Raw genomic sequence first — 24,868 nt, 5'->3', positions numbered from 1 at the left:
ATTAACTCATTATTACCCAGCGAGCCACTGTCACCAGGGCAGCTGGAAGAGTTGGATACAGCGCCAGATGATGGCGCTTCTATGAAAGCGCCATTTTCTGGGGCGGCTGCGGACTGCAATTCGCAGCTGAGGTGCCCAGAAACCTCGAGCTAACCTGTGCTGCGGATTCCAATCCCCAGCTGCCTAGTTGTACCTGGCTGGACACAAAAATGGGGCGAAGCCCACTTCGTTTTTTTAATATTTCATGAAATAATTAAAAAAAGGGCTTCCCTATATTTTTAGTTCCCAGCTGCTGTACCTGGCTAGCATACAAAAATATGGCGAAGCTCACGTAATTTTTTTGTAGTGTTTTGGCAAAAAAAATTAAAAAATGCTTCTTTGGATTTTCCATTGCCAGTGAAGGTAACACCAAGCAGTGGGGGTTAGCAGCCAGTAGCTGTTTGGATTACCCTTAGCTAGCAATACAAAAAATGCAGCGGGAGCCCATTTATATTTTTTTTATTATTTATTTAAATAACTAAAAAAAAAAAAAATGGGCTTCCCTGTATTTTGATTGCCTGACATCACAGTAGTGTAAAAATAAATAAAAAAAAATGACGTAGCGCTCCTCGGTATTTTTGATTCTCAGTGCAGATAAAGCAGACAGCTGTGGGTTGCCACCCCCATCTGCCTGGCGTTACCTTGGCTGGCAATCAAAATACAGGGAAGCCCATTAAATTTTTTTATTTAAAAAAATAGTTAAAAAAAAAAAATGACGTGGGGTCCCCCCATTTTTGATAGCCAGCTAGGGTAAAGCAGACGGCTGTAGCCTGAAAACCACAGCTGGCAGCTTTACCGTGGTTGTTGATCCAATGTGGAGGTCACCCCAGGCTCTTTTTTTTATAATTATTTTATAAATATTAATAATTACAAAAAAAAAAAGTAGGGTCCCCCCCAAAATGGATCACCAGCCAAGGTAAAGCGGACAGCTGTGGTCTGGTATTCTCAGGATCGGAAGGTCCATAGTTATTGGCCCTTCACAGCCTAAAAATAGCAGGCCGCAGGCCCCCCAGATGTGGCGCATCCACTAGATGCGCCAATCCTGGCACTTCACCCCAGCTCATCCCGTGCTGTGGTGCAGTGGAAAACGGGGTAATAAATGGGGTTGATACTAGCTGTAAGGTCACCTGACATCAAGCCCAGCAGTTTGTGATGTCATGGCGTCTATCAGATACCCGACATCACAAACTGTCAGTACTAACAAAACAAATAGACAAAAATGTATTTGAAAAAACACTCCCCAAAACATTCCCTCTTTCACCAATTTATTGTAAGGAAAAAAAAAATAAGGGGGTCCCACGACGATTCTGGATTGTTTAGAATATGGGGGGAACACGCTCAGGGAACATATCCCCCATTTTCTAGGCGTGCAGACCCTTCATGTGAGGAGTGTGGGTCCAATGAATCTGCACCTACTCTCCCCGGGTCCACAGCAGCAGAGTCCATGTGGTAACTGTTGCTACCAAAGCTGCAATGCCCTGCTCATGAGGTAAGGGCATGCCTAATCAGGAGAACTATACTAAATTTGCTAATAAAGGTATGTCCTAATATTATTACTATTCCACCTACTATATATTGGGGATAGGATCTTGGAGATGGATTACCCCTTTAAGTCCAGTTATCCAGCTGAATGAATACTAAACAACAGAGCTCGCTATTTAGACATGTTTTCTTGTACGGACTGTCATGTTTGGTAGTCGTTCAGCAGTGCAACTATAAAATCAAATACCTCCGTTTCAAAATGTAGTATAGCTCTCCTGATCAACTATGTTCCTTACCTCATGAGCAGGGCATTGCAGTAGCTTACAGATGCATGGTTACCGCCACTCACTGTGTCTGAACACAGGAAGCTGAGCTGACATCCGCTCTGTGCATTCGGCAGCGTCTATTTTGAAGGAGGGAGCCGCGTGGGATCAACGCTGCACAGGTACTGTGGGACACCGGGGAACACCGGCGGGGTTATAGGGGGTGACCCGGCAGGGCCTGGGGATGATTTTTCCGTTGCATATGTCATGGCACATGCGACAGAAATCAGAGGAGTAGGGTGAATGCGGCTGGCGTGCTGCTGTGCGTGCGGCCATCGTGGATTTCCGGGAGAGAGTCTGGGGGGGGCACTTTGGCGACAGCGGGGGACCGGGGAGGAGATTTATCTCCCTTCTGACATGTTTGTTCATGCCAGATGGGAGATAAATAATTTTTTACCAGTGCTGTCATTTACTGTACTGTGATCATCGGTATACAGTGTATACTGGTGATCACGTGAGCGGGGACCAGAAAAACCGGCCTGAATCATGATCTCCAGGGTCTCAGATACTCCCTGAAACCCCGGAGATTTTCTGACACTGGGGGGCGCTATTCACTTATTTCTGCCTGCTGTTTATAAACGGCAGATCAGAATAAGGCTACATTCACACGACCGATCCGTTTTTGTGGTCCGCAAAATACGGTCCATTTTTTTCACAGATGCATCCGTGTGGCATCCGTTTCCGTTCCGTATACGGTATAATCCGTTTGTCATCCGTGTGCCTTCCCTTTTTTGGCGTACTGCAAAAAAACTGAAGGATGGAAAATACATAATTTTACCCAGGATCCGTAGCTTCAACCTACATGAGACGGTCACATGTTCACTCCAGTGCCATTTTCTACTGCTTTTCACAGCGTAGAGCACTCTGGTGATTTTCTTGTGCTTGTACTCTTCATATCAGTCTTTTCTGTCATTATAATGGCAGAAAGACACATAATGTTCCACTCTCCTGCATTTTGTAATTGTGCACCCTTTGGTGCCTTTCATGTGGCACTAAGGGGTGCTTAGCCTTGTATTTAGCAAAAAAAAAAAAAAAAATGACGTGGGGTTCCCCCTATTTTTGATAGCCAGCTAGGGTAAAGCAGACAGCTGCAGCCTGCAGAACACAGCTGTCAGCTTCACCTTAGCTGGTAATCCAAAACTCAGGGCACCCCACGCTGTTATTTTAAATTAAATAATTTAAAAAAAAAAAACACGTGGGGGTCCCCCCAAAATTGGATCACCAGCCAAGGTAAAGCAGACAGCTGGGGTCTGATATTCTCAGACTAGGTAAGTCCATGGTTATTGGACTCTCCCCAGTCTAAAAATAGCAAGCCGCAGCCTCCAGAGAAGTGGCGCATCCATTAGATGCGCCAATCCTGGTGTTTCGCTCCAGCTCATCCTGTTGCCCTGGTGCGGTGGCAAACGGGGTAATATATGGGGTTAATACCAGATGTGTAATGTCACCTGGCATCAAGCCCTGGGGTTCGTGAGGTCAGGCGTCAAACAGATACCCGACATCACCAACCCAGTCAGTAATAAAAAAAAACAAAATAGACGACAAACACATTTTTATTTGAAAAAACACTCCTCAACACATTCCCTCTTTCACCAATTTATTAGAAAGAAAAACAAATCCAGGTCTGGTGTAATCCAAGGGGTTCCCATGACGATCCATACCATAGTCAATGTCCCAGTCAATGAAGAACAGAATGTTCCATATTGGCTGGGAGAGAAATGCAGTGACCTGAGCTAACATCAATAGGTCAGCCCAGGTCACTGCAGGGGATGACGAGTGCTGCTGTCAGGAGGATAGTGAGGTACATTACCTGCGGTGATCGCTGCACTCCTGATAGCAGAGCTATCACTGAGTTTAATGACCGCCGCCTTCACAAACCAAGTATCGCGGGAGCCTGTGATGTCACCACTAGTGACAGTCTCGGGTCTGCAGCGAGAGGAGATGTGACAAGCGGCGGCCATGGAGGACAGTGACAGCGCTGACGTCAGGAGGGCAGGATTTCATCACCGCAGGTAAGGCTAGGTTCACATTTCCGTTGTTTTTCATCAGTCACTTGCGTTGCTTGACGCTTGTGATTGATGCGTTGTACAACGGATGACAAGAATTCATTGTCGGACTCCGTTGTAAAACAGAGAACCGAGCGGGGCCATATGTGCGGGCGGCGGAGTGTGAGGTGGGTGGAGCCGAGCGGGGCCATGTGGCGCTGAGGACGTCAGTGCTGGGGACTGCATGGCTGGGACAGGTGAGTGTGAGTGTGTGTGTGTACATGCCGAGTGCAGGAGGGGGCGTAGCCGAGCGGTGAAGTGTCGGCTCCCTGCACACGTAGCCAGGGTGAATATCGGGTTACTAAGCAAAGCGCTTTACTTGGATACCCGATATTTACCTTGGTTACAAGCTTACCTCAGGCTGCCAGCGATGGCTCCCTGCACAATGTAGCTGTAAAAAGCCACGCTTTTGGTGATCGAACCGTTCTCGAACGTAACTCGAACTGTTGAGCTTTTAGCAAAAAGCTCGAGTTCGAGTTCGATCTCGAGCACCCCCCAAAATCACTCGAATATGAAATTGGCGAACCTCGAACATCGCTCAACTCTACCAGCTACACATAGAAGTTTATAGAGTAAAAAAACCAAAACCGAAACAAAACTGTACAGTGCGGCAGCGTCTTTAGACACACCAAAGATGGAGATTTCATTAAATCATATCCACTTTGTTTAGACATTTAGGCCATGTTCACATGTAGTCTAAATGCTGCGGTTTTTCTGCTGCTTTTTCACAGAAGTTCTGTTTTGGTTTAACTGTTGAAGCAAAGTGAATGTAATTTCATGAAGCGTCACCCTCTGTGAGTCTAAAGATGCCGCTGAACTGTGCAATTTTGGTGCTTTTTTTATCTAATGCTTCTATGTAGAGCCCCCAAAAATACATGTAAAAAATTACAGTTCTTTTTGTAAAATCAAAATCAAAGTTTTTCTGTATGATAAAAAACACTTAAAAATGCTGCTTCAGGTCTACACTAAAACCATATCAAATAAGGGGAAAAAGGCATAAAAAATGCAGCCAAAATCCAGTAGTCAGAGGGGTTTGTTATTGCGCGTAGTTTGGTGCAGACACCTGCAGAAAACAAAAAAAAAAACCAACAGTATTTATGCACCTTGTGAATGTGGCCTTACAGACACAAAAAAGCAACATATTATGTAGTGAGGCTACATAAACATGAGAAAGTTCTGGCTGCTAAGACTGAATGAATGAACGAATAAACAAAAAAATAAAGCTACAGGTACAAGCTAGAGATAAACAGGACGCACAGATGACATTGCCCTAGCCCTGGCATATCATAAGCAATGACGGAGATGCCAGAGGCTGAGAGATTCTTGGCCTCTCAACCAGGCACCGGGTACAACTGACCTGGACTGGAGTCCCGTGAATCGATCTGTTCATCTCTAGTCCCAACCGTACTGGATACAGTGGGACCGACCCAACCTGCAGTCTTGGATGTATGCTGAATGTCAATCACTGCCTCCACTACCTCTGGCAGCATCTGCTGGGTTAGAAAGAAATGACCAATTAGGTGTGGCTAGGGGCGTGCTCAAAATTGCCGTGCCCCGCTATGCGCATCACATAATGTGTCCCTTTCTGTTCTTACAAAGTCAGGAAGTACGCAATAACCATATGTACAAGGCTATTATTATCAGGTATCATTCTCTAGATATGCTTGAATGTTCCTTACCATTAAGGCTAAACCTTGGAAAGCACTTCATATTGTATATTGTGTAGTATTATATATTTAACAATATGACTCATGTTTTCGCTGTCACTGGGGTGATGATGTCTCCCATTCCTTCAAGGTCTCAGGTGAAGTATCATATTAACAAAATTAAAAGTACACACAATCTGTATTTCTATCACACTCCGGGATGAGAAGTACTAGACATCTATTGCAATTGCAAGATTTATTTCCATTTCTTCGCAGAAATTCAGGCCCCAGCTTGCAAGCTGCATTAAAGGCGTTTTATAGGACACCGATGTAATTTTGTGTAAAATTGAAGACGCACGCTCGTAGTACATCTTGCAAATTGCTCTTGCCAGCCCAGACTTGTCAAAGGCAGAACCCATTTATCAGTTCCCTGAGGTGACTATAAAACACAGTTAGTAATCTGACCCAGGGTTTACATATGTGTAAGTCACTAGCAATGTGCTCAGCTGTAGGCGAGAGTAGCACTTGGCAAATAGCAAAAACAAGTATTTCTCCAGGCAAACGTGTTACGTTTTGCTTATATCAGCACGAATAAAGCCTTACTAAATAATGGCAAGTTAAGATAAACTGATGTCAGTTATGCTGCAGTTTATTATTAAATTACATGGATTTTATAGAACTATTGGGATAAATGTGTGTTAGAATAAAATCATGTCTTAATTAAAGGGGTTAGCACAAAACAGACTGTTTGCAGCACAAGGTAGAATCCTTCACCAAGGATAGGGGACGCAAGTCTAAGGGGCACTTTGCACACTGCGACATCGCAGGTGCGATGTCGGTGGGGTCAAATTGAAAATGACGCACTTCCGGCATCGCATGCGACATCGCAGTGTGTAAAGGCTGGATGATACGATTAACGAGCGCAAAAGCGTCGTAATCGTATCATCGGTACAGCGTCGGCGTAATCCATAATTACGCTGACGCGACGGTCCGATGTTGTTCCTCGCTCCTGCGGCAGCACACATCGCTGTGTGTGAAGTCGCAGGAGCGAGGAACGTCTCCTACCGGCCTCATTGCGGCTTCCGTAGGATATGCGGAAGGAAGGAGGTGGGCAGGATGTTTACATCCTGCTCATCTCCGCCCCTCCGCTCTGATTGGCCGCCTGCCGTGTGACGTCGCAGTGACGCCGCACGACCCGCCCCCTTAACAAGGAGGCGGGTCGCCGGCCACAGGGACGTCGCACGGCAGGTGAGTGTGTGTGTGAAGCTGGCGTAGCGATAACTTTCGCTACGCCAGCTATCACCACATATCGCTGCTGCGACGGGGGCGGGCACTATCGCACTCGGCATCGCAGCATCGGCCTGCGATGTCGTAGTGTGCAAAGCCCGCCTAAGTCCAAGAAATCATCTTGGTCACCATTTCACAGATAAAAAGCAGTGTCCCAGGGCTATTTTCTTTATTCTATCAGGCAACGTTTCGCCCTACATAGGGGTTTTATCAAGAATGCTTGATAAGGCCCATATGTAGGGCAAAACTTTGCCTGATGGAATAAAGTGTTATTAAAACATAACCTTTAATATATACGTATAGTCTAAAATAGACAAACTAGACATAAAGTGATCGTCCACCCATTTAAACCGAAATTGGTCCAGATACCCGACACAAAAGAAACACGTATCGGGCCTAGGCCAATCTCAAATAAGAAAATTATTATATTCACCTTAAGGACCCTCAAGAAGGGAGTTCTGTAGACGTATAGGCGACCATATGGGAGATATTGAACATGACAGGGATACATCTCTGGCACAGTATGTGAATGTGTCCCATGGTAGACGGAAGGACGTCATTTAGTTCGTTGGTATTGAGAGTTGAAAAACCATTAGGGGGGGAGACTGGGATCGGATTATCCTGCAAAAGAAGGCTAGATGGATCTTCCAATAAAACACAGTCTCTCCCACTGGTTTAAATGAGCAATTGAACTTTGGATGCTTTATGTAAACGTTGTGTGTTTAGGATCCCTGGTTTGTTAACTGGTACATATCATTTAGGTCTGTTTGTGGGTGATTTGTTTCATCCCATTACATTTTATAGATGCATGCTGTCATATTATATCGGTGTACATACTTTGTGTGTTTGTGCATATGAACAGCTTATTTAGATATAAAGAGCCTTCTCCTGTAAGACTGCCTTTTAACCTTTGTCAGGCTGCATAATGGATGCAAACATATCTCGACCCCTTATCTCGGAAGGGGGTGGAGATATTTTATTGAAATTTGGCCAATATATTCTGGACCAAAACTGCAGAGATGTCACGAAATTTCAGCCCTCTACAGCTTTTCTTAAAAAAAAGTTATTGCAATTTTAAAACGAAATCGTTACAATTGTACCTATTCAGCCGGACAAAGGTTAAAGGGAAGTTGTCATCCAAAAAAAAAAATTTCAATCACTGAAAAAATGTAAAATATTAATGTTTTGTTTAAATATTTGTTTTAATTGAGTAAAATATATAAAAAAAATAAAGTTTGATATCTTCCACTCTTAAACACTAGGAAGAACAGCTGCTGAAATCCTACTGTAGAACTAGCTCACATTACAGCTGCAGTAAAAGTGGGCAGAATCTGCTCTCCTGTGTGTGATGTCACAGCCCCCCCTCTCCCAATCTGGGTGTTTCCTAAAGGATAAGGGAAGATGACATTTAGGATCACAGTGCAGAGCCATTTTGTTGTTGACCACAAATGTCTAAAATATCACCAAGGACAGCTGTATAGTGCTCTCCACATAGCGCTCTGCACGCCCCGGTCCAGCAATGCTCTGCTGCATGCACGCCCACCCACAATGATCTGCCACATGCACGCCCGCAATGCTCTGCCACACGCATGCACGCACATAATGCTCTGCCACATGCCCGCACGCAATGCTCTGCACACCTGCACGCAATGCTCTGCATCCACGCCCGCAATGCCTTGCCTCACGCATACAATGCTCTGCCACATGCCTGCACACAATGCTATGCACTTCCACATGCAATGCTCTGCACGCCTGCACGCAATGCTCTGCATACACGCAAGCCTGCATTCAATGCTCTCTATGCATGCCCGCCCGCATACAATGTTCTGCATTCATGCATGCCAGCACGCAATGCTTTGCATGTCTGCACACCCGCACGCAATCCTCTGCATACACGCCCACATGGAATGTTCTGCGTGCACTCACACAATGCTCTGCATGCATGCATGCCTGCATGGAATGCTCTGCATGCAGACACGCAATGCTCTGCATGCATGGACGCACGTACGCTGCACGCAATACTCTGCATGCATGCACGCAATGCTCTGCATGCACGCACACGTGCTGGAATGCTATGCATGCACGCCCGCACGCAATGCTCTTAATACATGCCCACCCGCTGCGGCAAGGAGAGCGAAAGGGGAGGGTAGCAACAGCGGCACTGGGGGGAGGGGGGAGTGGGGGTGTCAGTGGAGATGGTAGCGGCGGTGGGGGGAGGGGCGCCGATACTCACACAGGTCAAATGGGTGACAGAGGGAAATGGTGACAGGAAGATGGTACACGGGCTGCGGCAAGGAGAGTGGGGGGAGGGTAGCGGCGGCACAGAGGGGTGTCATTGGAGACGGTAGCGGCAGGGAGAGGGGCGCCGATACGGTACTCACATAGGCCGAACGGGTGACGAGGGAAAGTGCAGTATACGCTGTGAGCTGCACAAAGATGGCGCCGAACTCCTCCCTCTGCTGTGATCTGGTCAGCCCAGGGGGCACGTCCAGGTCACAGCAGGGAGCTCTCCTGTATTAAGTATAGAGTTAGAGTCCGACTATCAGAGTGAATGCACAGAGGGCTGGCATAAAGGAGGTCAGTAACTGTCGTTACACACAGCAGATCCAAAATGGCAGCGCCCAGTACTTCAGTAAAATTAGAATTAAATAAAAACTAAGTAAACAGTGAATTTATTTTTGTGTTAAAAATACTTTATTTCATAATCCCTATTTTTTACTATACTATTTTGTACTATTTTTTTATATTTGTATTAATAATTATTAATACAAAAATAAAAAACGCGAGACCTTACCTTTTAAAGAATGTAAAATATTTTGCTATTTATTATGCTGTTATTTACATAAGCAATTGGTTTGGGAATCTAGTGATCTCTGCAGCGGTCATGAGATTTTGTCACATGACCTCATGTAGAGGAAGCCACTTGGTGTTAATGTGTTGCCGTGGTGCTTTCCTTCTATGACCGCCTCTTCAGGATGTGACCTAGTAATGACGCTGACTACGGTGTCTGCTGGGCATAAGGAAGATACTGGCTGTAGTGAGACATGTGACTTAGTCACATGACTGCGATTAACAGGAAGTTCTGCCTCCATTTGGTCACCATCTTGGATTATGTGCATTCCACCCAGATCCTCTATGTTAATCAATGGCCCCAGCAATTACGCCGATCGCGGTGCATGCTGGGATTGCGAAAGATACGGTTTTCTGAGTAATGGGCGTGCACTTCATTTAGTATGAGGCCTAAGGTGAGTGTTTTGGTTGTGCATATTAAGGCAGTGTCCCCCAGCTGTTCCCCATTGCCAATGATGGTATTGGGGGCGGGAGAATGATGCGGGAGAAGTGTCCTTGACCTATTTATTCCCCTCATTGTGGTAAATGCTTCATGGATACCAGATTTCAGTAGTATGGGCTCTGTATTGGGTCATAATGAGTTACATAGGTGCTATGTTTTCCCCTGAAGTGCAATTAAGGCAAAACGCATAGGGAGGCGCCTGGATGTACTGTAAGGGTCAGTTACGAAAGGGCCAGTTGTGGACTGACCTTGTAAGGGCGGGAGCTTGTGGGGAGAAAAAAAGAGTCAGCTTAGTCCCATTCAGGGAGAGCGACTGGACCCTTTCACCACCTGAACATGCTGGTATTTGGACCATAGATCGCAGAATAAGCAGGGCTGTGGAGTCGGAGTCGTGGAGTCGGAGTCGGAGTCGGAGCTCATTTTGGTGGAGTCTGAGTCGGAGTCGGTATAAAATGCACCGACTCCGACTCCTAAAATATATAATAAATTGGGGACAGGAGTGCAATGCAGAATGTGCTGAATATTTTACTAAATAACAACATTTAGTATAATGCTTATATTTAAGTGAAAAATTTATTGTAGTACAATGTGAACATCAGACATTTAATTGTTTTTATGATACAATAATCAAGATATTTGGATAGAACATAAAATATTTATTGGAATACAACTTTAGAACACAAAAAAACTAATAAATTGTAAATATGTAATAATAATAATAATAATAATAATAATTTTATTCATTTATATAGCGCTATTAATTCCATAGCACTTTACATACATTGGCAGCACTGTCCCCGTTGGGGCTCACAATCTAGAGTCCCTATCTGTATGTCTTTGGAATGTGGGAGGAAACCGGAGTACCCGGAGGAAACCCACGCAAACACGGGGAGAACATACAAACTCCTTGCAGATGGTGTCCTTGGTGGGATTTGAACCCAGGACCCCAGCGCTGCAAGACTGCAGTGCTAGCCACTGAGCCACCGTGCCGCCCATAATATATATATATATATACAGTGTATATACACACACACAAGATATATATGTAATCTACTGTATATTACATAGTGTATTACATATTTACAATTTATTACAGTTTTTTGTGTTCTAAAGTTGTATTCCAATAAATATATTTTATGTTCTATCCAAATATCTTGATTATTGTATCATAAAAATTATTAAATGTCTGATGTTCACATACACATATTCATGTACTACAATAAATTTTTCACCTAACTATAAGCAATATATGTAGGAGCCGGAGTCGGAGCCGGAGTCGGAGTCGGAGCCGGAGTCTGAGTCGGTGCAAGAGAATTTGAGGAGTCGGAGTCGGAGTCGGAGTCGAAGGTTTGGCTTACCGACTCCACAGCCCTGAGAATAAGTGTGGTCTTCTTTTGGAAAACACGAGGATTGTGGTGAGATAATTCCATTCTTGAGTGGACATATACAGTGCCTTGCGAAAGTATTCGGCCCCCTTGAATTTTTTAACCTTTTCCCAAATTTCAGGCTTCAAACATAAAGATAAAAATTTGAATGTTATGGTGAAGAATCAACAAGTGGGACACAATTGTGAAGTTGAACGAAATTTATTGCTTATTTTAGACTTTTCTAAAAAAGAACAAACTGAAAATTGGGGCATGCAATATTATTCGGCCCCTTTACTTTCAGTGCAGCAAACTCACTCCAGAAGTTCATTGAGGATCTCTGAATGATCCAATGTTGTCCTAAATGACTAATGATGATAAATATAAGCCACCTGTGTGTAATCAAGTCTCCGTATAAATGCACCTGCTCTGTGATAATCTCAGTGTTCTGTTTAAAGCGCAGATAGCATCATGAAGACCAAGGAACACAACAGACAGGTCAGTGATACTGTTGTAGAGAAGTTTAAAGCCACATTTGGTTGCAGAAAGATTTCCAAAACATTAAACTTCCCAAGAAGCACTGTGCAAGCGATCATATTGAAATGGAAGGATATCATACCACTGCAAATCTACCAAGACCCGGCCATCCCTCAAAAATTTCATCTCAAACAAGAAGACTTATCAGAGATGCAGTCAAGAGGCCCATGATCACTCTGGATGAACTGCAGAGATCTACAGCTGAGGCGGGAGAGTCTGTCCATAGGACAAGAATCAGTCGTACACTGCACAAATCTGACCTTTATGGAAGAGTGGCAAGAAGAAAGCCATTTCTCAAAGATATCCATAAAAAGTGTTGTATAAAGTTTGCCACAAGCCACCTGGGAGACACACCAAACATGTGGAAGAAGGTGCTCTGGTCAGATGAAACCAAAATCAAACTATTTAGGCACAATGCCAAACGATATGTTTGGCGTAAAAGCAACACAGCTCATCACCCTGAACACACCCCTGAACACACCATCCCCGCTGTCAAACATGGTGGTGGCAGCATCATGGTTTGGGCCTGCTTTTCTTCAGCAGGGACAGGGAAGATGGTTAAAATTGATGGGAAGATGGATGGAGCCAAATACAGGACCATTCTAGAAGAAAACCTGTTGGAGTCTCTAAAAGACCTGAGATTGGGACGGAGATTTGTCTTCCAACAAGACAATGATCCCAAACATAAAGCAAAATCTACAATGGAATGGTTCACAAATAAACCTATCCAGGTGTTAGAATGGTCAAGTCAAAGTCCAGACCTGAATCCAATCGAGAATCTGTAGAAAGAGCTGAAAACTGCTGTTCACAAACACTCTCCATGCAACCTCACTCAGCTCGAGCTGTTTGGAAAAGGAAGAATGGGCAAGAATTTGAGTCTCTCGAAGTGCAAAACTGATAGTCATACCCCAAGCGACTTGCAGCTGTAATCGCAGCAAAAGGTGGCGCTCCAAAGTATTAACTTAAAGGGGCCGAATAATATTGCACGTCCTAGCGTTTCAGTTTATTATTTTTAATAAACGTTTAAAATGAGCAATAAATTTCGTTCAACTTCATAATTGTGTCCCACTTGTTGTTGATTCTTCACCATAAAATTTAAATTCCCTGAAATGTGGGAGAAGGTTGAAAAATTCAAAGGGGCCGAATACTTTCACAAGGCACTGTATATGCATATGTGTGATCCTACATTTGACACAATGTGTGCTTGTGTACAAATTTGTAATTGTTAGTAATAGTGTAGGGTGACTGTTATAATAACCTTAATATCCACACTCTGAATATGTACAATCTATAGTAGATATGGGATACCCGACTTGGATCATTCCTAGGGTACATATTGGTGCTCTCTGGCTTTAAATACGCCTGCACAGGTTGTTTTGATAGTTCTTTGAATGGGGTTTACATTATAATATAATATTAGTAAGGTCACCAGTGAAACATTTAGGTGACGGTGATACCATATGAGATATGAATATCATCAAGTAAATACATGTTTGCATATGTGCGATTCTATATTGTATCTCATTATTGTTTGTGGTTACTCTATATAAATTCATAGAACATCTTAGGATATTGTCCCATGGGTGTGGGCTATATTATAATATAAACAAGTGTATTAGCTTAATATGTGGGTGACGGAGCCACATATACCTATGGACTATGAACATCTATGAGTGAGTTATTGCATATGTGTGTTACTATATTGTATTGATTTCATATTGATTGTTAGTACCCCGTGGTTATCTATAGGACATTTGAGAACAACACCGTTGTCATTTTAGTCGTGCATACGCTATAATAACATTAATCTGTGCACGTACGGGGAGGAAGCATACAGATACATTGTTTGATAGCGTTTATGTCCATACAGGATTGCTAAATTGATATACCCCACCTTTCTCCTGCTTGGGTCCTTGAGGGGAATATAATAATTCCCTTATTTTAGATTGGCCTAGGCCTGATACGTGTTTCTTTTGTGTCGGGTATCTGGACCAATTCCGGTTTTAATGGGTGGAGGATCACTTTGTCTAGTTTGTCTATTTTAGACTATATATATTAAAGGTTATGTTTTAATAACACATGATGCTATATTATATCTAGATTTACATGTGAGATCTCATTTTTGGATACCTATCGATTATCAGTAGTTGCTATATTCACTGATGGAATAAAGAAAATTGAAAATACCCCTGTGACGCTGTCCATGTTAATTAAAGGGGTTGTCCCGTCTTCTAATGAAAACTTAAGTCATTCCATATGACTGCAGATTTTTCAATTCATACTACGTACACACCGCATGCTGTCAGGATACTTTGCTGTTACCAGCAAGAGCAGGCGGTCATGTGACTGCAATTATGTTATCTGCATGCTTGCACCCACATTCTGACTAAACGTGCTCAGCCTCATTCAATTCACTTGACCATGTCTGGTTGGCATGTGACTGTATGCAGATTGCATACTTGGGGTCATGTGACCGCTCACTCTTGCAATTGTCCTGGTCAAGGCGATTATTGCGCCCCCTAACCCAATAATAATGCTTTCTTAAAACAATGAATGCCCCCCTAAAACAAATAGTGTCCACATTTGTGCCACCTAGTTTATTCTTGCCTAATCCAATTGACCAAGTCCCCTTCTCCCTTGCTCAGATGCAATAATGTCATTGTGTGCCATTGGCCTACAGCAGGATGTGGCCTACAGATTGGAGAACTGTGGGTCCAGGAGCCTGTGGTTTCCAGCTCTACCTTAGGATCTAACTATTTTTGAGGCATTTGAGAAATTTGTGAATACTTTGATAACTGAGTGTTACCGGATTACATGTGTTCCTGCACACGTTGACTGTCCAGTCGGTGCAGTCAGTGTACATGTTTAGGGTCTCACCTCTATAAAGAATTATATAAATATATATATATATGCCCAGAATTATTTTTTACATTTGGAATGCAAGTAATTACTAAGATGGACTTGCTAGCGGTGATGACAGGTCTATTTGACTTGTTTGGGATTGATGCTTTTCTAATCCTTGCCATTCCCTTGGGAGAACAATATTAGGGAACTGTCTATACTGAGATTTAGTGCTAAATATAGTAATTCAATTTCCATCTAGCGATGGTTCTACATGTCAATCAACTGAAGTAAAATTATCATTTAGCAGCATAGTTTAAAATAATCTGGCATTGTAGTTAGTGCACTCGTAAACAGGAGTTTCTGGGGATAAGTACACACTACATCTGTGCACATAGCCAACAGTAGACGCCGGAAGCTTTACCTGACATATACATTCATATTCTCATAGGTCTCCTTTCACCAAACGGATTTTAAAAGTGTATTCTTCTTGCCTCCTTCTGGTCAGCCTGTGCTTTCCCATACAAACAATCAAAGTAAAAAAAAGGCATCTTTAGGCACATGCCTCTTATAATAATAATTATAATAATAATTTTTATTTATATAGCATCAACATATTTTGCAGCACTTTAAAATCCAAAGGGGACATTCTGTATATAAACAATATCAGACACTACAGAATAACAGAATTCAACATAAACCAAGAGCAGTGAGGGCTCTGCTCGCAAGCTTACAATCTATGTGATTGCGCCCAACAGTGGCCATAAGTGCAGTTTGTCCCTAGCTTAAATGGGTGGACCGAAACTAATGCTTATTTTAAACCTAAATGGCCATCTGTTTACTGTAATAATTTTATCTCTTTTCTAATACACTTTAAATAAAAAGTCCCTATCATTTCCTCTCTGACTTATCTACTTTATTTTTTTTCTACCTAGCTGTTCTACTCTACTAAGCATGCATCAGTTTTCAATTCCAAAGTATGCTCAACATGAGCTCCCTTGTCACTGTGCAGGTTTTTTCAATGCACAGTGATAGTGCGCTCCCTCGCCGACTCTAATCAGAAGTGATAAGCTGGCAAGAGAGTGCACTGTCAGCTCGATTTCTAAGGAGAAAAGACTGTAAGCAGAGATCAGCCCACTCCCCAAAGAAATGTCACTATTGGGGGCAGGAATTTTCTCTGCTCTCCATGTTTTCTCCTTACAATACGCGCTTTCTTGCTGACTCATCACTTCTCAGAGATTCTCTATAGGGATTTTATGCCGTGATGGTGGTGTGCCTATATATCGGTTACAATTATCCCACAACAGTATGTCATTTAATAAGATACATCCACTGATATTTGAAGTACCTGTAAAACTAATGAATCTTTGATACTACATGCAAGTAGATACACACATTTATACAGTAGGAGGAATGTGGTACTTATCAGATTTTTGATTTTTCTTTGCCCAAGGGAAGTTCTAGATTTATGTGAAAGTACATGTGTTTGGGTGTATATGTATATCTAATCTCACCCATCTCCTGCTTGTTCTAGTTTTTGAGTGGAAAAACAATTCCCTCATTTTTGCAGAAACTGGTTATGTCCTGATGGAATTAATTTATACTGGATGGCCTGATCAGTTTCGGTTTTAATAGGTGTTGGATCACTGTGTTTTGAGATTTTTTTTTTATATAATCCCAAATAAAGGTTATGTTTTAATGACACATGGTGCTATATTGAATTTGAGTCACATGTTGTAATCCTGTATCTGTATACCTATTGGTTATCAGCAATTGCTATATTTATTGTATCCATCCATCCATCTATCCATTCACCCCGGACGCATTCTCTACACCTGCTGCTGCCACAACCATTTATCAGGGACTGTTGCTCCCATACCCCTGAGGCCAGCCGACGCAACACCAGTCTTCCCCAGTAGCACGCGAGCCAATACCTGCAGCATAGCACCTACACCTTCAGGGTCTCTGGAGAAGACCAGGCTCAGGTCCGTAGTCAAGCCCCTCTGGGTTTTCTGTGTGTTGCAGACCAGTGGGTTCACTAACATCATTGCTCGCCTGGTGAGCATAACACAACCTCCCATATGTCTATGTGTGTGGGAAAATATTAAGTTATAGCTCTTGGATATAGTGAAGGAAAAAAAACAAAAATTAAAAAAATTTAAATTGGCGATATTGGGAAGTGGTTGAACCCTCAGCTGCCATCTTGAAAAATTAGTACATGGTAATTATGTCATGGTGTGCTGATTAGAGATGAGCAAACTTGATGTTCGGTTTTCAAGCCAAGCACCAAATTTAAAAATCAAGGTTTGGCTTCGGAGATCGGGTGCTTTACTTGCGAACAAAACACGTGCCAGCAATGCTGTGCTCAGGTACGCTTGACGCTCTGCTCTGTGTGAGCCGCTTGCAGTGTTTAAACGGCTTACACTGGGGGTAAGAATAGCGGGATTGGATGTAGTGTGCAACAAAATAAAAATTGTTTGTAAAAGCCCGTCTATCCTCCCTTAGAAGTAATCTGCTTCTGTCTGGCTGTATGTGGGCGGAGGCTCAAACTGCCAGTCAGTGACTTCCGGGGTTCGCATCTGGATCGAGCCTGTGGAGCTAGGCTCGTTTACTGCTGGCAAACTGAGCCTCGACGGAACCGCTCATCTCTAGTGCTGATAACTAGACAGACAGAGCACCTTCCCTCTTTTAAACATATTATGTTGTAGCTGTTGACTGTGGAAAAGATTAAACTTCCAGGATCAGACCTAACTTGGACTTCAACATTAACAGTGAAAGCCTAGGTAGGGACATTGGGTAGTATCCACGGGGTCATTGTGGAATATACTATTAAACTTGCACCTGCTTATGACTGGTAATGATGACATTGGCTGTTTAGCGGTTAAAAGGGGTCTCTTTACTTTGTGTACATCAAAGCCTATTGTTGGAGATATACACTTAGAAATATTTTTGACGTATATTCGAAATAAGAGTGGAAAACAAAGAAACATCCAGCTCTCACTATCCAAATAAAATATTAGCTGGCTTTTTTGGATAATCCATAGAAAATATGAACAAGACACAGAGTGTAGATATGCTATGCGTTTCAGGTCAATTGTGATCCTCCTCCTTCGCATGAAGCACATAATCACTGTCTGTCTTGTTCATATTATTTGTGGATTATCCAATAAGCCATCTATTATTTATTTGGATCGTGGGAGCTGGATGTTTCTTTGATTTCCTCTGTTTACACACAGACCATGTGATCTGTTACCCCAGTGGTTAGTGAGCTGGACTTTTCTTTACAATCATAATAACAAGTGCTTCAGTGCAGCATAAGAATGACTGGCCTCCAAATATGAGTTTATTGAAACCTACACAATGTTCAGTCATTCACAATTCACATAATAATCAAATCTTCGATTTTCAAAATCTTATTGTCTAAAATGAGTCTTACTTATATCCGATCATCTGAAAGAGGCAAAGAAAAGCATCAAGTAGCCGTAAGTGAAAGGGACTATTCTTTAACATCACTGTGCAATTATAACACATTGGCTTTTGCAAATAAATTCACCCTCATCCAGAAATTTTGATAGGGTGGCAAGTGAGATAAGACTTTTCCTTTTCAAGGTATCAGTAGATGTATTGGCTTTCACCCAGCACCGGTCCCATTTAAGGTCAATCTAGACCTCTGGTCCTAGCAAAAACGAGATAAAGGACAATGGAACAGTGACTGCCCGCTAAATAGGCTGTGATCTAATATGTATAATCAGCTTTTATTTCCTGGTTCTCTGTACTTGAAACCTTGTTTTATTGCAGTTCACTCTTCAGAATATATTAGGGATGTTAAAAGAGTTCTACCAAGTTAGGAAGTTATCACTTATTCAATGGTTGGGGGATAATTTTCTGATCGCTTAGTGTCAAACTACTAGGATCCCTAACTATCTTAAAAACTGTGAAGTTCTTTATGTAAATGAGCAATGATCAATTATGTGCACCTCCACTCCATTCATTCTTTATGGGACCACCAGAGATAGCCAAGAGCAAAGTTCAGTCGGTTTTTGGCACTGTCATTAAGAATGAATGGTTGCGCACATGATCGATCATTCACATGAGACCGATTCTGAAGGAAGGTAGAAGTCTCAGCACACAGACTGAAAGCAATGGGAATACAACGCCTTTAACACCAGGGAGATCCATGGCCAATGATGGAGCATTCATGCATTAAAGGGAACCTGTCGGGTCCCCAGTGCACCAAGAACCACTAACCGTTCTGGGAGCATATGTATAATCCTTCTATAACTGTCCCAGCATTTACTGGCATACATAAACAGATCTTTAAAAAAAAGTATTTCTAAAGATCTTTTATGAGATGCTAATGAGGGCTGTGACTAGTGTCAGGGTCGTTTGTTCCCTGCCTAATCAACCCACTTAGCATGTTATCATGCTCCTGTGGGTGTGATAACCTCCTTTACAACATTCAGAGTCATTGCAGCATTGAGCTTCTTTAGTTTCACATATTTTATTGATTTCATAACTATACAATACAAACAATGCAAATAATATTTTCCCCTATCTGGGATTACTACAAGTTAAAGTACAAGAGAGCAAAAAAAGAGAGAGACAAAGAATACAACCTACTGAGAATAGTGCGAGGTATAAAGAGAATAGACCGAGATAGAGATTATAGGGAAAGACAGGGGAGTTGACCTGCACCTATTCCATTTCTCCAGGGTCAAAGTTACATATCGGTGAGCCTCTCGAGGCAGGGGTGATTCATGGCATATAGGCGCAGTATTTGAGATAGATCGTTGCCACAGTCCTGATGTGAATCTACCCAGGGGGTCCAAATGGCCAGAAATTTTTCCAAGTTATCTGACCGTGTTGCATTTATATGCTCCTATAACCTTTTCTTATCAAGCCGATCCCTTACTGTCTGAATCGATAAAGCATTGAGCTTCTTTTACGCCAGGTGTAAGCATACCCAGCTTCAAACACGCTCACTGCCCATGATCAGAAGTCATCCACACTTGAGGTCATGCGCAATACTCAGAAGCTGGGAGGATGTGCCCCGGCTTCAGAGAGGAGTAGTGTGCATGACCGGAAGTGTGGACAACTTCCAATCATGGGCAGGGAGCGTCTTTAAAGTCGGGTACGCATACACCCGGCGTCAAAGAAGCTTAATGTTGATGGGTACAAAGCGGCGCACATGCGCCGCTTTGTATCGCACTTCCATGATTCAGAGCATTTTAAAGCAGGTTATCACGCCCACGGGGTGTGATAACATGCTAAGTGGGCCGACTAGCTAGAGAATAGATGCCCCTGCGACTAGTCACAGGTGTAATTCGCATCTCAAAAACAATCTTTAGAAATACTTTTTATAAAGCTATGTTTATGTATGCTACTACTCTTATCTTCTGGGACTGTTAAGGCCCTGTCACACACAGAGATAAATCTGCGGCAGATCTGTGGTTGCAGTGAAATTGTGGACTATCAGTGCCAGGTTTTTGGCTGTGTACAAATGGAACAATATGTCCATGATTTCACTGCAACCACAGATCTGCCACAGATTTATCTCTGTGTGTGACAGGGCCTTTAGGCAGGGATTATCGATATGTGCACAGAACTACTAGTGGTTCTGGGTGCACAGGAGACCTGACAGGTTCCCTTTAAGAATTTATGCATCCATAATATATTAATGCATGTATCGATTATATTTAAAGTGAAGCTCCAATTTTGGAACAATTTCTGATAGTTGAATAGGTACACTAAATATAAAAATTCTAAACGCCCCTTTTAAATTTGCAGGTTTTTGTCATAAAAAAATCATACTAACGAATCATTTCAGAACTTTTTCTACCTTTAAAATCACCCATAATCTGTACAAGTCCATTGACAGACAAACTGAAATAATTTTGAGAGGAAAATTAAACATGACAAAAGTAAAATAAGGTTGCATAAGTGTGAACACCCTATTAAAATTGGGGCTGTGGTTGTGTTCAGAATTAACCAAATATATTTAAACTTCTTATTTAGTAACAGTCAGTGAACTTCTGTCATCATTTAAAGTGATTCGGATAACCTCATAAAAGGTTTAGCTCTTCTAATTTTATTTTCTTGACATTTTCTTAGTTGCATTTTCAGCTAAAGCTATGGTCCTTAAACAGCTTAACACACAGCAAGGGATTTTAAGTATTAAAAATCATCAGTCAGAAGGGTACAAAATCTCCAAGGCATTACCCTGTTTTCCTGAAAATAAGACACTGTCTGATCTTTAGGTCTTATTTTCAGGGGTTGTCTTATTCTTGATGAGACATGGTTGGGGGTAAGTTTACCCCCCCTTTCCAGGAGAATCATACTTACCAGCCCCGGGCGTCTATGTGGCTCCCAGATCTCCCTGTGATATCCCAGCAGGTGTGCTGCACGCCGTCCTCCCCTGCATCTGGCCGACACTCACATAGATCAGATCACACACATCAGATTCCACATCATTCCTCCCTGTGATCTCCCAGCAACTGTGCTCCCCTGCATCTGGCCAACACTCACACAATCAGAACACACAGTCACACATCAGAACGCACAGTCACACATCAGAACGCATAGTCCGAAATCGCACATACCGGTAAAATCGCGCGCAGACACTCACCACATCCAGTGATACCACATGCTTCCGGCCATGTGATCAACCTGTAGGTCCTGGAAGTTCGACGCACAGCACAGCGTAAAAGGTCCTTACGCCGCCGAGAAGCAAGCAATATCTCTGGATGTGGTGAGTGTGTGTATGCGATCTGTAATGTGATTATATCTGTGTGTTTATGTGATCTGATGTGTGTGTTCCACCGCAGGACCTTGATGCGCTCCCCTGCTCACGGTCGGTGTCTAGTGAGTATGACGGCGGGATCTTCTATGTTCTTTCTTCTGTCCTTTGGGGGTGTCCGCAATCTACAATGAAGTGTCCTGCAGTATTCTTTAACTTTTTTACCGCTGCATGGACACTTCATTATTCAACCGCAGCTAGTTCTTATTTTCGGGGGATGTCTTATATTTAAACCTCCCTGAAAACTCTTGCTATTTTCAGGGAAACATGGTGTATATATAACATGGAACACTGTGAATTCAATCATCAAGAAATGGCTTACATTTGACACAACTGTGACATTCTCTAGAAACCTTTCAAAAATTGATGAAAAGACAAAAATAAATTTCCCCGAGGGGCTACCAAGAGGCTTACAGCAACATTAAAAGAGCTGCAGGAATTTTTGGCTAGTACTGGTCATGTACTGCATGTGACAACATTCTCCCGTTCTTATGTCCAGCCTCTGTGGTAAGTTGGCAAGAAGGAAACCTTTTCTTACAATGAATGTTTTGCCAAGACCTACATTATGTTTGCCAATAGTATGTGCGAAAGGCAACACTAAGCATCACCAAAATAACACAATACCCACAATGAAGAATAGTGAAGGTAGCATTTTTTTCAGCATCTGGAACTGAGGTTTTAGTCATGGTGAAGGGAATTATGAACAGTTCCAAATATCGGTCAATTTTGCATCAATTCCTTCAGGCCTTACAAACATGAAGAAGAATTTCACTTTTCAGCATAATAACAACCCTGATATTACCACATCAACAAAAGAAGATTATAGTTTTCCAATGACCCAGCCACAGCACAGACTGAAATCCAATTGAAAATCTGTTGGTTAGCCTCAAGATGGCTGTACACAGGAAATACTTCCACAATTTGACAATTTGGCAAAGATTTCCAATTCTAGATGTGTCCTGCTGATAGACTCCGACCTAAAAACACTGAATACTGTCATAAATTCAAAGGTTACCCCCAACATTGTATTCGTTTAAGGGTGTTCATATTTATGCAACCACATTATTTTAGGGTTTTTTTTATTATTATTTTGTTAAATGATTTCAGGTTTTTTTTAACATTAGAGACAAAAAAAGTTCTGAAATTATTATTTGTGGGATTTTTTTACATAACAAAATCTGGCATTTTTACAAGGGTATAGACTTTATATAACCATTGCAAATGCACAGCTAATTTTCACACATTTTCCTATCAAAACCAGTTTTGCTGCTGTAGTTATTAGAAACCCCCCCAAACTATAGGCTGTTTATGTGTACACCTGTATTCTGGTATAAGCTGCTGCTGGAGAAAAGAGATCCTTACTGCATACAAAGAATGCATTATGTAATTGAAAGTAGAGATGATCGTACCTGAACAGTAAAGTTTTGTGTTTATACTGAACACAGATTTTATAAAAAAAAAACAAAAAAAAAAACAGTTTTCGAGTTCAGATGGTTTACATATGGTGACCACTCAATCGAGCATCACTGTGCTTGAGTACACTTGGTGCTTGCCCCAATGCGAGCCTCTTGCAGTGTTTGAATGGGTCTCACTGTGGGTAAAAACAGCGTTATCAGATGTACGATATACAAAAAAAAAAATTAAAAAACACTCTCCCTTTTCCGGAAGTGCTTTGTTTATGGCTGGCTGTATGTGTGTGAAGAGATGAACTGCCCAATCAGTGACTACCAATGGAGTTCATGTCAAGTGCGGGCCCAGAACTGAAATCTTTCTAAACCTGTCCAACCTGAACTTCAACGGGTCCACTCATATTTAATTGAAAGTCATCGCCTATATAGGATTTATCTGTAGGGGTTGCATAGATAAGAGTTGTGTCCAGGTGGTCCTAGTAATCCATCTCTCTAATATGAGAATATTCACCCTATTTAAGAGGTGCAGTGAACTTCAAGTTCTGACACTTTGTTTACCTTTACGCTAAACTATTATGTTTCGTTGAACGAAGATATTCATTTTATTTTACAGGTGTCTTCAATACTTCACCTCTAATTCACCTAACCATTTTCTTGTCAATGTTTTTGGAGACTCACCACTGATTTACTCAGTGTTTTAAGTAAAATTGTACAATTATGCATTTACCGAAATTGTCTTCTTCCATGTTCCTTAACTTACCATATCACAGCTTTAATCGAGGACATATACCCGGTAGCATTAATATGCCGTTTGGCTCGGCATTCACTTCCGATGGTGACTTGGTGCCAGGTCCTGCTAGTGCCACTCTTCAAAGTTTCAAAGGCAAAGTGATTGTGTCTGTTGGACATGTGACTACAAATGCAGCAGAGGTGAGTGTGAAGATATCCTTACAGAACCTGTCATCTGGTCAAAATGACCAGTTTTTGCTTTTATTCTGCTGCTTCCATGAGTATTCCATGTTTTGCTCTTTAAATCGGTATATGGTTCCAGAGATATCGGCCCTTTTATTAAGTGATCAGCTTTATGATCTTTACCAAAGGGGTGTTGCTCACAGAGTAATAATTCAGAACAGCCTAAAGACAAACCCCCCACAGGCTCCTGTAAGACACACCTCCTTGGTAAACACCAAAAATATTAGCAGTCAATAAAAAGGCCATATCTGTGAAACCATCTTGACTATTCTAAAAAACTTAAGGCTGTGTGCACACGTTGCGTTATTTACCGCGGAAACGCTGCGTTTAGAACCGCAGCGTTTCAGTGGCAAATTGCATGCGTTCAGCTTTCCCAGCAAAGTGTATGAGAAAGCCGAAAAATCAGTGCACACGCTGCGTTTCTAAACGCAGCGTTTTGGATGCCAAAAATCAGTGCGGAAAGAAAATCAGCATGTCACTTCTTTTGTGCAGTGTGGCTGCGTTCTCTCCACCATTGAATCAATGATGTGAGTCAGAACGCAGCTACACCGCAGTGAGCTGCTTTTTTGTTGCGGTCCGCGGGCTTTGTCGGCATGCCAGAACGCAGGCATTTACCTGGAAGTGAGGTCAAGAGGTTTCCTGTTGACCTCACTTCCTGGCAAAGTCCTGGAAAGCCCCCGATGTCGCCAAAGTGCCCGCCCCGACCCCCGATCCCCAACCCCTCGCCCGAAAATCCAACATGGCCGCGCGCACAGTAGCGCACCGGCCGCCCTACTCCTATGATTTCTGTCGCATGTGCCTTGAGACATGTGACAGAAAAATGCCCCCCAGGCCCTGC

General features: G+C 42.5%; 1 protein-coding gene across 1 annotated transcript in view; it reads left to right on the top strand.

Moving 5' to 3' along the window:
* The window catches only part of TBCK (TBC1 domain containing kinase), a 516,545-nt gene that overhangs the window by 449,063 nt on the left and 42,614 nt on the right, over positions 1-24,868 (top strand). Inside the window, exon 25 of the mRNA XM_075350453.1 lies at positions 23,829-23,988. Coding sequence (XP_075206568.1) covers positions 23,829-23,988 — 160 coding nt within the window. The remainder of the gene's footprint in view (positions 1-23,828; positions 23,989-24,868) is intronic.

The sequence above is a fragment of the Anomaloglossus baeobatrachus genome, chromosome 1 (genome assembly GCF_048569485.1).
Source record: "Anomaloglossus baeobatrachus isolate aAnoBae1 chromosome 1, aAnoBae1.hap1, whole genome shotgun sequence".
NCBI lineage: Eukaryota > Metazoa > Chordata > Amphibia > Anura > Aromobatidae > Anomaloglossus > Anomaloglossus baeobatrachus.
Note: the sequence above shows the minus strand (reverse complement) of the source record. Positions and strands in the feature narration are given on the sequence as shown.